The sequence below is a fragment of the Pipra filicauda genome, unplaced genomic scaffold (genome assembly GCF_003945595.2).
Source record: "Pipra filicauda isolate LSUMZ 115617 unplaced genomic scaffold, ASM394559v2 scaffold638_size211741_pilon, whole genome shotgun sequence".
Taxonomy (NCBI): Eukaryota; Metazoa; Chordata; class Aves; order Passeriformes; family Pipridae; genus Pipra; species Pipra filicauda.
In genome coordinates this window covers 195,581-211,753 of record NW_024104796.1, presented here as the reverse complement: position 1 = coordinate 211,753, position 16,173 = coordinate 195,581, and the positions used below count along the sequence as shown (strand labels likewise).

The following is a 16,173-nucleotide window of genomic DNA, read 5'->3' as shown; positions in this document are numbered from 1 at the left end:
AAAAATACATAAGGACACTGTCCAGTTTGTGTGGAACATAAGTAACTGCTTTTGTCCACCTTCCCCAGAAACTGATAATGTTAAGGGAAAATATCCTTTTAAATCTCTTTTCCTTCTCCGAAGATGTTTGTTTTCTGAAGAAGGAACCAGTGATGGTACAGGTAAGTCACACACCTCAAGTGGGTGTGTTTGAGAGACTGGTGTGCATTAGCTCCTGTTCAGTTGTGGCATCTTTATGTTGAGTCAACACAGTGTTGGTCCCATAGGGTCAACAAAGCACCATTTCCTGCTCTGGTACCTTTTGTGCTGCTTCCAGGCCCAGCCTGAGTGGGTGAGAGCCAGCAGGGCTGGAGGAGGGACCAAAATCCCTTTCCCCAAAGAGATGTGTTGGGGTCAAGGGGATGTTCTTAGTGACAGTGCTGTGGTGTTTCCTTCCCGGGTTTTGTCTGACTGTGTGACAGGTGGATCGTGCTGATGAGTGAGGGATTTCCTGGGCATTAATGCTCATAGATACTGAGGTTCTGGTGTGTTGTTGTGGCAGGGAGTGCCTGCCTGAAGAAGAAGGCAAGGACAGCCTGCAGGTGGAGAGTGAGTCAGGAAGGATCGAGGTACATGAAGAGCCCTGAGGAGCAGTTTTGCCCAGTGCTTTTTCAGTCTTTGTGGAGGATTGTGGTGCTGGGCTGTGATGGGTTTGAGCTCCTGAATGAGAAACTCCCCTGGGTGTGGTGGTTCTTTCAAGCCTGTTTGCACAGATGTCTCAGTAGCTCTGGCTTCAGGTTGTGTGAGAGAGGGTGGTGGAAGGTGTTGTGATGTAGCAGAGCTGTTGTTTGCCATCTGAGTGCCTTGGTGTGTTCTTGCTGGGTCCTTGAGAGGGCTGGAGGCTGAAGAGTGTGGCCTTGATGGTGAAGGGAGGGGAAGACAGAGGTGCAGGAGCGGGAGATCAGCGAGAAAGGTATTTTCTCTCCAGAGGGATGGAAGGTGGTAGGAAAGATAAATGAGATCTGTTGCTAAAGAAAGGACATGTCCATGCCTATGGCAGGATTGCTGTAGGTATTTTAAAAATATTTTGTTAAGGTAAAGGCTGAACAGAAGATACAAGGATGGAAGCAGAAGAGAGGGGAGACAACGACAAGGCACAGTGAGGGAAGAAAGAAAAGAAAGAGAAAGGAAGAGCAAAAGGGAGAAGAGAAAAGAAGGTGAGAAAAAAGGGAAGGATATGAAGAAATCAGTGCAAAGAAGGTGGAGACCTATTCCCAATCGACTTATTCATTGTGAGCACTTGGAAAATGTTTTAGAAAAGCGGGCAAAAAGAGAAGAGACAAGGTGGAAACATAAGAGGAAGGGGGGGAAACCGCAGGATAGGGTTAAGGAGAAAAAAAGACATAAGGAAAGAGAACAGGGAAAGAGAAGAGAGAGACACCGGAATGGATAAAAAAGGAATGCAGAAAGGAAATAAGAAAATATAAAGAAAGATGGGAGCTTATTCAAGGAAAAATAAAGCCAGAACGAAAGCAAGAAAGAAAGGAAGAACAGAATGGAATAATAAAGGAGACTAAAAAAGGAAATGACCATCACTCACCGACATTACCTGTAGATTCTGAGTGGAGGTGGTTCCCAACAAGGCTCCGATGTGCGGCGGTTCTAATGCCCTGTATTTAGAGATGATGGCTCCGATCTGATGATCTCCTCTACGGACTGGAGGTAACTGAGGAGCTTCCAGCGAAGTTAATGAATAGAGGAGGATGAAAAGCAATGGGAAAAAGGTGTAAAGAATGGGGAACGGCAGCGCAATGACGAAGAAAAAGAAAAAAAGGAAAGAAGAGAAGAAAGTGAAGGAGGAAAGAAAAGAGTATTAAGGGGAAAAGTAGAAATAAGAAGGGAAAGGAGACAGGATAAAAAATAGAGAACTGAAGGTAGCAAGAAAAAAGAAGAAAGACGAAGAAGGAAAAAATGAAGGATTTTTTGGAAGGGAACAGCAAGCGATAAGGAAAAATGACTGAGAAAAAGAAAGAGAAGGGGAGCGGGACATGTCAGAGGAGATGCGTGTGTCAGGCAGAGGCTTGGGCGCTGTGTGGGAGCGTGTGAGGCGGCGGAGCAGCGCACGGTGTCGCTGCAGGCTGAGGAAGGGCGTGTGGGCGGCTCCTTGGCGGTGCGGCGGAGAGCCCGGCTGTGAGCGCGGGGGGGCGGCTGGGGCCGGGCAGCGGAGCCGGTGCGTGCGGGCGGCGGCGGGAGCCGTGCGGGGCCCGTGCGGGGTCGGAAGGACTGGTCGTGTGCGGCGGCGATGGGCGAGTGTGTGTGGGGTGCGGTGTTGCGGGTGGTGGCGGTGCAGGCGGCGTGGGCGCTGTGCTGGGGGCAGGTGCGGTACTCGGTGCCGGAGGAAGCGAAGGCCGGGACGGTGGTGGGCCGTGTGGCGCAGGACCTGGGTCTGGAGGCGGGCGAGGCGGAGGCGCGGCGGCTGCGGCTGGTGCCTGGGGGCCGGCGGGCGAGCGTGGAGGTGAGCGGGGCGAGCGGGGCGCTGGTGGTGAGCTCGCGGCTGGACCGGGAGGAGCTGTGCGGCAAGAGCGCGCCGTGCGCGCTGCGGCTGGAGGTGCTGCTGGAGCGGCCGCTGCGCGTCTTCCACGTGGAGCTGGAGGTCACCGACATTAATGACAATGCCCCCATCTTCCCCACCGCCCGAAAAAACATCAGCATCCCCGAATTGTCTGTGATGGGGTCCCGTTTCCCGCTGGAGGGCGCGTCTGATGCGGATATCGGAGCGAACGCTCAGCTCTCCTACACACTCAGCCCTAGCGAGCATTTCTCTTTGGATATACAAAAATCGAATGAACCAAATACTGAACCTGAACTTGTTTTAAGGAGACCGCTGGACCGGGAGACGATGCCTGTGCACCGGTTGTTGCTGACGGCGAGTGACGGGGGCCGGCCATCTCTGACAGGGACGATGGAACTGGTGATCTCGGTGCTTGACGTGAACGACAACGCGCCCCAGTTCAACCAGTCAGTGTATAAAGTGCAGCTGCCGGAGAATGCATTAGAGGGGACGCTGGTGATGCGGGTGAACGCCACCGATCCTGACGAGGGAAGTAACAGTGAGCTGACCTACACCGTAACCAACTTCTTTCCCCCGAGTGGAAGAGATGTGATTTCGGTCAATGAGAAGACGGGAGAGATCCGTCTAAAGGGCGCCCTGGACTTTGAAGAAGTCAATGTATTTAATTTTCGTATTGAAGCGAGAGACCAAGGGACGCCCTCGCTGTCGGGTCACTGCAAGGGGGTGTTGGAGGTGCTGGACGTGAACGACAACGCGCCAGAGGTGCGGGTGACGTCGCTGTCGGTGCCGGTGTCGGAGGACGCGTCGCTGGGGACGGTGGTGGCCCTGCTGAGCGTGTGGGACCGGGACTCGGGGTCGAACGGTCGTGTGCGGTGCTGGGTGTGGCCGTCGGGTCCATTCGTTCTGGAGGCGACGTTGTCGGGGTCGTACTCGCTGGTGCTGCGGGAGTTGCTGGACCGGGAGCGGGTGTCGGAGTACGAGGTGGAGGTGCGTGCGGAGGACGGCGGTTCTCCGTCGCTGGGCGGCCGCGTTGGGCTGCGTGTGCCGGTGTCGGACGTGAACGACAACGCGCCGTCGTTCGCGCAGGCGGTGTACACGGTGCTGGCGCGGGAGAACAACTTGGCGGGCGCGGAGCTGGCGCGGCTGTGGGCGCGGGACCCGGACGAGGCGGGCAACGGGCGCGTGAGCTACTCGTTGTGGGAGGGCGCGTTGGGCGGGGGGTCGGGGTCGTGGGGGTCGGGGGGGTCGGGGTCGGTGGGGGGTGTTGCGGCGTCGAGCTACGTGTCGGTGGAGGCGGAGAGCGGCGTGTTGCGGGCGCTGCAGCCGCTGGATTACGAGGAGGTGCAGGTGCTGCAGTTCGAGGTGCGTGCGGTGGACGCGGGGGAGCCGTCGCTGTGCGGCAACGCGACGGTGCAGCTGTTCGTGGTGGACGAGAACGACAACGCGCCGGCGCTGCTGCCGGCGGCGGGCGGCGGGTCGGAGGCCGGGTCCGTGTCGGGGGAGGCGGGGACGCTGTGGGCGTGGGCGTCGTGGGGTTCTCCGTCGGGTCAGGTGGTGGCGAAGATCCGGGCGGTGGACGCGGACTCGGGCTACAACGCGTGGCTGCGCTACGAGCTGTGGGAGCCGCGGGGCAAGAGCGCCTTGTTCCGCGTGGGGCTGTACAGCGGCGAGGTGAGCACGGCGCGGGCGCTGGAGGAGGCGGACGGGCCGCGGCAGAGGCTGGTGATCGTGGTGCGGGACCACGGCGAGCCGGCGCGCTCGGCCACGGCGACGCTGAGCGTGTCGCTGGTGGAGGGCGGCGAGGCGGCGCTGGCGGCGGCGGCGGGCTCGTCGTCGCTGCTGCCGCGCTCGTTGGCGGGCGGCGAGAGCGGCTCTGGGCCGGCGGCGGCGGCGGCGGCGGCGACGAACGTGTGGCTGGTGGTGGCGATCTGCGGCGTGTCGAGCCTGTTCCTGCTGGCCGTGGTGCTGTACGGGGCGTCGCGCTGGGCGCCGCGGGCGGCCGTGCTGTCGGGGCCCGGGCCCACGACGCTGGTGTGCGCCAGCGAAGTGGGCAGCTGGTCGTACTCGCAGCGCCACAGCCGGAGCCTGTGCGTGGCGGACGGCGCGGCCAAGAGCGACCTGATGGTTTTCAGCCCCAACTTCCCGCCGCCGCCCGGCGCCGCGGCCAAGGACACGCAGCCGGAGCCTCCCGCTCTCCTCGACACGGTCAGTGACAATCCCTTGCTCTTGTCTACTTATTCCCTCCTCCCTTTGCCCCTTCTCTCCCGCCCCCTGGGCCAGCCTTGTTGGGCTCCGGGCTCCGCGCCCCTGGCTTGTGGGAGTGGTTGCTTTACAGGTGCTTAAATATGTTAATTGTACATTTTCATCTGTATCCGATAGAGGTATCGCGGTAACTCCTTGGGGTTCGCAGCAGAGATTTGCTGCTGTGGATATGAATTATTCTTCCATAGAATGAAATCACTGCTGATTGTGATGAGAGTTGACCTGTGTTGCCTCGACGTTTGAGTTTTGGAGACAGAACTTGCTGATGTGTAGCATTTGCACCCGAGCTTGGTGTGCAGGACAGGCTGTGGTGGTGTCAGTCCCCAGGCCCTATGTACTGCCTTCTTCCTTATTGCCTTTGCTGACTGCTGACCGTGGTGGTATCACATGTCGGTTTTTTTCTGTCCTCATCTTCTGTCTCAGTGGGGAGCAGAGGATTCCTGGAGGAATGGGTTATGGTGAGGCAGGAGTGGAACAGAGCATTCTTGCTGAGGATCTTTTCCAGACTCTAAGGGTCTGGAGTGGGAGACCTCCCTGGTCATGAGAGAGTGTGTGAAAATGGAAATGTCCACAATGTCCTTTGGGGTTATGAACACCTTCCACCAGAGACAGTTCCTTTTGCTGCTGCTGCTGCCTTCCTTATGTAGGCCGTGTGTATGTAAGAGCTGGTGAGATGCAGTGTTGAATGTTGTCTGATGGACTGCTTGTTTCCAAAAAGGTGTTGTGGGAAGGGAATGCTTCAACACTTCTCCAGGCACTGCTCGACAGTCTTGAACAGTTTGGGTGTTGTTTGTTATTGAAAATTGACTACCTCCTCTTTGATTCTGCTGTTATGCAAGGTGAAAATTGTGACTTCAGGGTTTTGTCTGCCTGTGGAAATATAAGCTGTCCGATTTGGTTCTACCACTAGAGTCATTATGAAACTTGGGAAGATGTGGTGAACCTTTCTTATGGTCTCTTCCTGAGTATCTTGTTGCTCTCCTTAGCATTGTAATGTGTTCAGAGAGAGGCGTGTTCTCCAAGATGAAGTGCTAGGAAGTGAAATTTTCTTCTCCTGCTTTCTTTGTTCCCTGGGTTGTGGATGTACTTTACTAGCCAGAAAAGTAGCATGAAACATGCTTGAGTCTTTTGATGTTGTAGCAAAACTTATATCAACAACAGCATAATTTCAAAAGCCGTGGAAATAATTTTTTAAAAAAGAAAACAAACAATCCAGAGAATCACCTCTCCCAACAAAACCCAAGCCAATTTTTCCTACACAGTTGATACAATCTGTTATGCTGTTGTGCTTTTTGGTTCTTATCCCAGAGCGTGTAATGAGGTGGTGGGTGAAATCTTTGTGCACTGGACTTCCCCTCCTTGTGCAGTTGAACGTGGTAGAGGTGGTGTGTCCTGTTGTCAGACATGGCTCATTCTGATATGTGCAGGTAAACATCAAACCGTGCAGAGCATCCCAGCTCTGTTTTTTTGTGATATAATTTGCCTCAGTTGGTCTTGTGAGACCACTTGCGCTTTGGCATTTGATATGGTTCTCTTGAAGAACAAAATCCATGGGGACTGCTCCCAGTCCTGTTCTGATCCCTATCAGAGTTCTAATCACAGAATCTGTAAGAACTGTCATGTGCAGCTCTGAGCTATGTCCATGTGAGATTGCTGAAAAGGAGCAAAGCATTCCTGGTGAAGATCAGGTGCTGGGAAGACACAGCCCGATGCTGTGTGGTATTTACATACTTCATATTTCCTTTGTGGTGATCATGAGGGAAGATGAAGAGGTGCTAAGGCCTGAATCATATGCAAAGTGGGCTTTACAGATGGGACCTGTTGCTGGAGTTGAGCAATGTTTGCTATCTTGGCAGTGATCCTATGAATGGCTCCAAGTAGGGCCTGGGCCTGTGTCATGGAGAGGGTGAGTTTGAGTGGGGAGGAGTGTTGTCTGAGGGAAATGGAGATGCTGGGTAGGACACGGTCTGTGTTATTGGGGAGGAATTGGAGAATGCCTGCTTAGATGTGGAGATCTCATTTCCCATGGCACAGGATAGGAGATGCCCATAGAAAACCCTGAGGAAAGGCCTGGCACACAAGGCTGCTGTCCTGGGATCCTCTCAGGAGCTCCAGTACCTCTGCATCTCCTTGTGCTCTGTTGTTTTCTGTGGTGTTACTGCTTCTAAAGTTACCTGCCATATGGCAGGCATATGCCTTTAATTGCTTTTCTTTGTTGTGGAATGTTGTTGGTCAAACAAAAACTTTTTGAAACTTGTATCATTGTACCAGCTTTCTCAGAATGTTGCCTGAGTCATTTCTGTAGTCTTGGTGTTGCTAGGGAAGGGAAGAAGTTGTCTCTGTATTCAAGATATTGTCAAGCCTGGCATTTCAGTACAGTGGGATGGGTCCCTTTGTTTTCTCCTCCTCCTCCTCCTCCCTCTTCTCTGAGTGAGAACGTTGACCCTTTTTTCTTCTCTCACATTGGCAATGTGTTGATAACTGTGGATGACATGCAGACAGCAGAATATTGGCAGCTATCAGGTGGCAGGTGCTTGAACAGTAATCCATCAGCCTCAGGGAAGGTTTTTCTACTCTCCTGAGCTGAGTTTGCTGTTGAGAGAATGTCACTGATGTTCAGGTGTCCCTCCTGCTTCCCCTGTGATAAAAGTGCAAAAGGGAGCACTACACGCTCTTCTGTAATTTCCAAGCTCTTAGTGAATGTATGTTTTTTCTGTACAGCATCCCCCAAAGTTACTCATATTATTAAGGGAAAATGTCCCTTAAACCCAGTTTTCCTGTTCTGAAAATGCTTCTTTTTCTGAAAATGACACCATTGAGGCAACAGGTACCTGTAGAGGCTGTGTGTGAGAGACAGGTGAACTTTGGTTCCTGTTCAGCTGTGGTGTCTTCCTGTTGGATTGGCTGAATGTTGCCTGGATTGAAATGCCTGTAGGTTTGGAGCACCACTACCAGCTCTCATTCCCTTTCTGCTGCTGCCTGGCACAGGGTGAGCAGGTGGAAGCAAGGACACATGGAGAAGTGACCTTAATGGATTTGTTGGAGTAGCTGTGTCGTGCATGCAGCAGATGTTCTCAGTGGCAATGCCGTGGTGTTATCTTGGTGGCATTTTGTTGGCTGTGCAGGTAGAACATGAGTCATGAAGAACAGCTCTAGCTCTTCATCAAGGAGTTCTGAGCAGCTGTGGTTGCCCAGTGCTTTTTGCAGCATTCCTGAAGGATTGGTGTGCTGGGCTGTAATAGGTTCGATTTCTCAACTGAGAAATTCCCTGGGGTTATTTGTAAACTTTGATGCATTTTTTTCAATTATATGTCCCCTTAGCTGGGGTTTGGGCTTCTGTTCCAGTGGGGAGAATGTCGGGGGGAAAAAAAAGAAATTAAAAAAAAAAAAATGAATATGAGGAATTGTGGCAAAGAGAAGAATGAGAGCCCTTTCAGAAAGGCACGTCCTTCGTTGTGAGCATGATGTACACATTTGGAAGTATTTTGGTAGAGGAAGAAAATAACAATATAGAGACTAAGATGGAAATGGAAGAAGAGGTGAAGAAAAAACCAGCAGCGAATCTAAGAGCAGGGAAGAGAAGACGCGGGGAAGGTGAACAAGGAAAGAAAGAAAAGGCAAGAGAAAAAGAAAAAAGCATAAGGAAATGAAAGAAATTTAAATGGAAGGAAGAAATCCATGCAAGTCCAAAGCCATCCAGAAAGAAAGAAAGAACGGAAGAATGGAAGAACAGAAGAGACTATAAAGGACCTGAGCAGCACGCACCGAGCGGAGTCGGTCCCTTACAGCCTCCCCGCCCCGGTTAAAGTACCTCGCTCTGGAGCGGACGTCCCGTAATTAGGGATGATGGCTCCGACTTTGATGGTCTCAGAAGCGCAGGCAAAGGGCGAACTGCCGGGGGATTGAAGAAGAGAAAAGGATGGAGAGAGAAGACAAATTAAGAACAAGGCACGACACGGAAAGGAGGAAAACGAGAAAGACGGAAATGAAGAAAGAAGACTTGAGAAGGAGGGAAGAGCAGAATACAAAGAGGTAAAAAGCATGAAAAGAACGCCTCCCGCCTCCATTCAGTATAGGGAACTGAAGGAAAAAAATAGAAGAAAGTCAGACGAGAAAAGGGGAAGAAGGAAAGAAAGAAATATTTGCAAGGAAACAGCAGGCGATAAAGAAAAATAAGTAAAAGAAAAACCAGCACGGTGAGAGGAGCCGGCAGAGGAGATGCGTGTGTCAGGGCAGAGGCTTGGGCGCTGTTTGGAGCGTGTGAGGCGGCGGAGCAGCGCACGGTGTCGCTGCAGGCTGAGGAAGGGCGTGTGGGCGGCTCCTTGGCGGTGCGGCGGAGAGCCCGGCTGTGAGCGCGGGGGGGCGGCTGGGGCCGGGCAGCGGAGCCGGTGCGTGCGGGCGGCGGCGGGAGCCGTGCGGGGCCCGTGCGGGGTCGGAAGGACTGGTCGTGTGCGGCGGCGATGGGCGAGTGTTTGTGGGGTGCGGTGTTGCGGGTGGTGGCGGTGCAGGCGGCGTGGGCGCTGTGCTGGGGGCAGGTGCGGTACTCGGTGCCGGAGGAAGCGAAGGCCGGGACGGTGGTGGGCCGTGTGGCGCAGGACCTGGGTCTGGAGGCGGGCGAGGCGGAGGCGCGGCGGCTGCGGCTGGTGCCTGGGGGCCGGCGGGCGAGCGTGGAGGTGAGCGGGGCGAGCGGGGCGCTGGTGGTGAGCTCGCGGCTGGACCGGGAGGAGCTGTGCGGCAAGAGCGCGCCGTGCGCGCTGCGGCTGGAGGTGCTGCTGGAGCGGCCGCTGCGCGTCTTCCACGTGGAGCTGGAGGTCACCGACATTAATGACAATGCCCCCATCTTCCCCGCCGCCCGAAAAAACATCAGCATCGCGGAATTGTCTGTGGTGGGGTCTCGTTTCCCACTGGAGGGCGCGTCAGATGCAGATATTGGAGCGAACGCGCAGCTCTCCTACACACTGAGTCCCAACGAACATTTCTCTTTGGATTTACAAAAATCAAATGAGCGAAATATTGTTCCCGAACTTGTTTTAAGGAAACCTCTGGACCGGGAGACGATGCCGGTGCACCGGTTGTTGCTGACGGCGAGTGACGGGGGCCGGCCATCTCTGACAGGGACGATGGAGCTGGTGATCTCGGTGCTGGATGCGAACGACAACGCGCCCCAGTTCAACCAATCGGTGTATAAAGTGCAACTACCAGAGAACGCTTCAGTGGGGACGCTGGTGGCACGGGTGAACGCCACAGATGCAGATGAAGGAAGTAATAGTGAAGTGACCTACACTGCAACCAGCTTCATTCCGCCGAGTGGAAGAGATGTGATTTCCATGAATCCGAAGACAGGTGAGATTCACCTGACGGGTGCTCTGGACTTTGAAGAAGTCAGTATATTTGATTTCCGTATAGAAGCGAGAGACCAAGGGACGCCCCCGCTGTCGGGTCACTGCAGCGTGGAGCTGGAGGTGCTGGACGTGAACGACAACGCGCCGGAGGTGCGGGTGACGTCGCTGTCGGTGCCGGTGCCCGAGGACGCGTCGCTGGGGACGGTGGTGGCCCTGCTGAGCGTGTGGGACCGGGACTCGGGGTCGAACGGTCGTGTGCGGTGCTGGGTGTGGCCGTCGGGTCCGTTCGTTCTGGAGGCGACGTTGTCGGGGTCGTACTCGCTGGTGCTGCGGGAGTTGCTGGACCGGGAGCGGGTGTCGGAGTACGAGGTGGAGGTGCGTGCGGAGGACGGCGGTTCTCCGTCGCTGGGCGCCCGCGTTGGGCTGCGCGTGCCGGTGTCGGACGTGAACGACAACGCGCCGTCGTTCGCGCAGGCGGTGTACACGGTGCTGGCGCGGGAGAACAACTTGGCGGGCGCGGAGCTGGCGCGGCTGTGGGCGCGGGACCCGGACGGGGCGGGCAACGGGCGCGTGAGCTACTCGTTGTGGGAGGGCGCGTTGGGCGGGGGGTCGGGGTCGTGGGGGTCGGGGACGTCGGGCTCGGTGGGGGGTGTTGCGGCGTCGAGCTACGTGTCGGTGGAGGCGGAGAGCGGCGTGTTGCGGGCGCTGCGGCCGCTGGACTACGAGGAGGTGCAGGTGCTGCAGTTCGAGGTGCGTGCGGTGGACGCGGGGGAGCCGTCGCTGTGCGGCAACGCGACGGTGCAGCTGTTCGTGGTGGACGAGAACGACAACGCGCCGGCGCTGCTGCCGGCGGCGGGCGGCGGGTCGGAGGCCGGGTCCGTGTCGGGGGAGGCGGGGACGCTGTGGGCGTGGGCGTCGTGGGGTTCGCCGTCGGGTCAGGTGGTGGCGAAGATCCGGGCGGTGGACGCGGACTCGGGCTACAACGCATGGCTGCGCTACGAGCTGTGGGAGCCGCGGGGCAAGAGCGCCTTGTTCCGCGTGGGGCTGTACAGCGGCGAGGTGAGCACGGCGCGGGCGCTGGAGGAGGCGGACGGGCCGCGGCAGAGGCTGGTGATCGTGGTGCGGGACCACGGCGAGCCGGCGCGCTCGGCCACGGCGACGCTGAGCGTGTCGCTGGTGGAGGGCGGCGAGGCGGCGCTGGCGGCGGCGGCGGGCTCGTCGTCGCTGCTGCCGCGCTCGTTGGCGGGCGGCGAGAGCGGCTCTGGGCCGGCGGCGGCGGCGGCGACGAACGTGTGGCTGGTGGTGGCGATCTGCGGCGTGTCGAGCCTGTTCCTGCTGGCCGTGGTGCTGTACGGGGCGTCGCGCTGGGCGCCGCGGGCGGCCGTGCTGTCGGGGCCCGGGCCCACGACGCTGGTGTGCGCCAGCGAAGTGGGCAGCTGGTCGTACTCGCAGCGCCACAGCCGGAGCCTGTGCGTGGCGGACGGCGCGGCCAAGAGCGACCTGATGGTTTTCAGCCCCAACTTCCCGCCGCCGCCCGGCGCCGCGGCCAAGGACACGCAGCCGGAGCCTCCCGCTCTCCTCGACACGGTCAGTGACAATCCCTTGCTCTCGTCTACTTGTTCCCTCCTCCCTCTGCCCCTTCTCTCCCGCCCCCTGGGCCGGCCCTGTCGGGCTCCGGGCTCCGCGCCCCTGGCTTGTGGAAGTGGTTGCTTTACAGGTGCTTAAATATGTTAATTGTACCTTTTTATCTGTATTGGATAAAGGTATCCCGGTAACCCCTTGGGGTTCGCAGCAGAGATTTGCTGCTGTGGATATGAATTATTCTTCCATAGAATGAAATCACTGCTGATTGTGATGAGAGTTGACCTGTGTTGCCTCGACGTTTGAGTTTTGGAGACAGAACTTGCTGATGTGTAGCATTTGCACCCGAGCTTGATGTGCAGGACAGGCTGTGGTGGTGTCAGTCCCCAGGCCCTATGTACTGCCTTCTTCCTTATTGCCTTTGCTGACTGCTGACCGTGGTGGTATCACATGTGGGTTTTTTTCTGTCCTCATCTTCTGACATTCTCCTCTACATGACATGTGAGGTAGGGTGACAGTTTGGGCTTGTGCTTTAACGTATTTTCAATCTCCATGGCGTAATTTCTCCATTTTGGTTTTCCCAGTCGTGTCATTTTGAAAACTGGGAAGGGGTTCTGGAGATTTCCTGGGGTTTTAGTTTGTTTGGTGTCTTTATTATTGGTTTCATGGCTGTTTATTTTTCCCCCGTTTTTGTGAGCTGTAGTTTTGAAACTGCGTTTGTGGCTGGACAGGAGGCTTGGTGTACACTCACTTGTTTTGATATTTTTATCAATATTTACATTAGCAGCACCCATACAGCTTCCACGGAAATTCTGTTTTCCGCAAGAACACAATAATCCCTCAGCCAATTTCTCCTACCCAGGGGATGGAATGGACTGCATTGCTGTGCTCCTCAGCATCTGGGTTGTTCTGTCTCTCTATTATTGTGACATCAGTGCCCGTTGCCATGAGAGCTGTCCCGAGCAGAGCTCTGCAGCGAGTGTTACTCACAGGTGTGTAACATTTCCCTCTGAAACTGCTGACCCGAAGGATCAGCTGCAGAGAGTCTGATGGACACCGGGCATGGGATGCCACCTGTGTGGGTTTTACAGTGTTTTAGTTGCTGGGGAGGGTAAGCAAAAGTTGAGGCTTGAGGTGGGAGATTGTGACTTGTGCCAGAGGTGAATGTGGCAGTGACAGTGAGTAGGGCCTGTGCATGTGCTGATGTGAAAGGTGCCCTTGAGCAGTGGGAAGACTTGTGTACACGAGGGAACTGGAAATCCTTGGGAAGACCATGGTCCCTGTCATAAGAAGAGGGGACTGGGAGATGATGGTCTTTTCTGGAGAATAAATGTTGCAGAGTGAGGAATGGAGGATGATGCCTAGAGGAAAGTGGGAAGCAGGATGGGCATAAAGTGGTTTTGCCCAGGATCTTTTCTCAAGTGTCAAGGTTGTGGAGTTGGAGGCCTTCTGGATCTTGAAAATGTATGTGGTATTGAAATGGCCACAAAGTCCTAGGAAGTTATGAATATTTCCTATCAGAGACGGTTCCCTGTGCTGCTGCAGCCTGGCATAGGGAATGTGTTGGATAAGAATTCGGAACATGCAAACTGATGACCATTTTTGCACCGTTTTGGGGATGTTGTTGTGGGAGGGAAGCACTTCAACCTGCGGTCTGTGTGTATTGTAAGACACCTGTAACAGCTTCCCCAGATGTTGCCTCTGTGCTCCTCTTCATAGAGGATATTTAAGGGCAGTTGAGGAGATGAGTGTCATCTCTGTGCTCTGTTCTTCCCTACTTGTGCTCTTGGCCAGTCAGTCTGGGCAGAGCTGGTGTGTCCTGTTACCACACACAGCTCATTCTGGTGTCTGGATGTACACACCAAACCTCCACATCTACAGAGCAGCCCAGCTTTGTAGAAATTTCTGTGGTAGAAATTCTTCTACCCCACTGACACTTTGATTGCACTTGTGCTTCATTGTTTGGTTTGGTCTTCTTGAAGAAGACAATCTGTGGGGACATTGGTCAGAGCTGTTCACGCCTCTAATCACAGAATATTTAAGCACTCGAATTGTATTTGACATTGCTGCAAAGGCAGAAAGCATCCTGGCATGTGGGAAGAGTCAAAGAGTCCCAGAGTGGGTTTGCAGCATTCCATGTATTCTTTGTGCCAGTCATGAGAGAAGGTGAGGATGTGGAAAGGTCATTGGGGATGAAAAGGAGAATGTCTGCTTAGCTGTGGAGATCCCAGTTCGCAGGGTGCAAGATGGAAGATTATAATGGAATACCTCAGGAAGGGTCCCAGCACACAGTGCTGCTCTCCTGGGATCCTGTCAGGACCTCCAGATGTTCTGAGTATCTCAGGGTACAGTTGTTTCTGGTGTTGCTGCTTGTAAAACATCTGCTGTGTGTGTCTTACTTTCTTGGTTTTGATGTGGAATGTTGTTGGTCAAACAGAAGCTCTTTGAAATTTGGATCATGCTGTCAAGCCTTTTCTAAACCTTTCCTTGATTACCTCTCTGCTCTTAATATTGATAGGCAGGGGAAGGATTGGTCTTGGTGTTCAAGATTTTGCCAAAAAATTGTGTTTCACTGCAGCCGAACAGGTCCTTTGTTTTTCTCCTCTCTTGTGCCAAACTGCCAAAGCTTTGAGTTTGTTTTGGTGGTTTTGTTGGTTGGTTGGTTGATTTCCTCTCTCAGTGGCAGTGTGTCAGACATTTGGGCCATTTCCCATCGGTGTGGGGGATGTGTGTTCTGTTGTGTGTCCTGAGCTAAGTTTCACTTTGAGAGAATGTCCGTAGCTTACAGCTCTGCTTCCTCCTTCCCCTGTGAGAAAAATACATAAGGGCACTGTACACTCTCCAGTTTGTGAGGAACATGAGTAACTGCTTTTGTCCAGCTTCCCCAGGAACTGATAATGTTAATTACAAATATCCTTTTAAATCTATTTCCCTCCCCCCCACACCCACAAAAACACCCACCCCCCCCACCCCCCCCCCCCCAAACACCACCCCCCCCCCCCCACCCCCACCCCCCACCCCCACCCCCCCCTCCCCCGAAAATATTTGTTTTTGGAAGAAGGAACCGGTGGCGCTGCAGGTAAGTTGCACACTTGAAATGGGTGTGTTGGAGAGACTGGTGTGCATTAGCTCCTGTTCAGTTGTGGCATCTTTATGTTGAGTCAACACAGTGTTGATCCTATGGGACCAACAAAGCACCATTTCCTGCTCGGGTACCTTTTGTGCTGCTTCCAGGCCCAGCCTGAGTGGGTGAGAGCCAGCAGGGCTGGAGGAGGGACCAAAATCCCTTTCCCCAAAGAGATGTGTTGGGGTCAAGGGGATGTTCTTAGTGACAGTGCTGTGGTGTTTCCTTCCCGGCTTTTGTCTGACTGTGTGACAAGTGGATCGTGCTGATGAGTGAGGGATTTCCTGGGCATTAATGCTCATAGATACTGAGGTTCTGGTGTGTTGTTGTGGCAGGGAGTGCCTGCCTGAAGAAGAAGGCAAGGACAGCCTGCAGGTGGAGAGTGAGTCAGGAAGGATCGAGGTACATGAAGAGCCCTGAGGAGCAGTTTTGCCCAGTGCTTTTTCAGTCTTTGTGGAGGATTGTGGTGCTGGGCTGTGATGGGTTTGAGTTCCTGAATGAGAAACTCGCCTGGGTGTGTTGGTTCCTTTCCAGCCTGTTTGCACAGATGTCTCAGTAGCTCTGGCTTCAGGTTGTGTGAGAGAGGGTGGTGGAAGGTGTTGTGATGTAGCAGAGCTGTTGTTTGCCATCTGAGTGCCTTGGTGTGTTCTTGCTGGGTCCTTGAGAGGGCTGGAGGCTGAAGAGTGTGGCCTTGATGGTGAAGGGAGGGGAAGACAGAGGTGCAGGAGCGGGAGATCAGCGAGAAAGGTATTTTCTCTCCAGAGGGATGGAAGGTGGTAGGAAAGAGAAATGAGATCTGTTGCCAAAGAAAGGACATGTCCATGCCTATGGTAGGATTGCTGTAGGTATTTTAAAAATATTTTGTTAAGGTAAAGGCTGAACAGAAGATACAAGGATGGAAGCAGAAGAGAGGGGAGACAACGACAAGGCACAGTGAGGGAAGAAAGAAAAGAAAGAGAAAGGAAGAGCAAAAGGGAGAAGAGAAAAGAAGGTGAGAAAAAAGGGAAGGATATGAAGAAATCAGTGCAAAGAAGGTGGAGACCTATTCCCAATCGACTTATTCATTGTGAGCACTTGGAAAATGTTTTAGAAAAGCGGGCAAAAAGAGAAGAGACAAGGTGGAAACATAAGAGGAAGGGGGGGAAACCGCAGGATAGGGTTAAGGAGAAAAAAAGACATAAGGAAAGAGAACAGGGAAAGAGAAGAGAGAGACACCGGAATGGATAAAAAAGGAATGCAAAAAGGAAATAAGAAAATATAAAGAAAGATGGGAGCTTATTTAAGGAAAAATAAAGCCAGAACGAAAGCAAGAA

At 54.2% G+C, this 16,173-nt stretch overlaps 2 protein-coding genes across 2 annotated transcripts; both read left to right on the top strand.

Moving 5' to 3' along the window:
* Positions 1-1,990: 1,990 nt before the first annotated feature.
* LOC113999299 (protocadherin alpha-2-like) lies at positions 1,991-4,894 on the top strand. Its single transcript, XM_039388347.1, has one exon. It carries the CDS (start codon positions 2,282-2,284, stop codon positions 4,892-4,894), a length of 2,613 nt encoding a protein of 870 aa, XP_039244281.1. The 5' UTR covers positions 1,991-2,281.
* A 3,311-nt stretch (positions 4,895-8,205) lies between these two features.
* Positions 8,206-11,895, top strand: LOC113999300 (protocadherin alpha-2-like). The gene has a single exon (XM_039388343.1). It carries the CDS (start codon positions 9,274-9,276, stop codon positions 11,878-11,880), a length of 2,607 nt encoding a protein of 868 aa, XP_039244277.1. The 5' UTR covers positions 8,206-9,273; the 3' UTR covers positions 11,881-11,895.
* The last annotated feature ends 4,278 nt before the right edge of the window (positions 11,896-16,173 follow it).

What these genes read in the sequence shown, in the direction of transcription:
- LOC113999299 (XM_039388347.1), top strand. Translation starts at nt 2,282, where the DNA reads ATGGGCGAGTGTGTGTGGGGTGCGGTGTTGCGGGTGGTGGCGGTGCAG.
- LOC113999300 (XM_039388343.1), top strand. Translation starts at nt 9,274, where the DNA reads ATGGGCGAGTGTTTGTGGGGTGCGGTGTTGCGGGTGGTGGCGGTGCAG.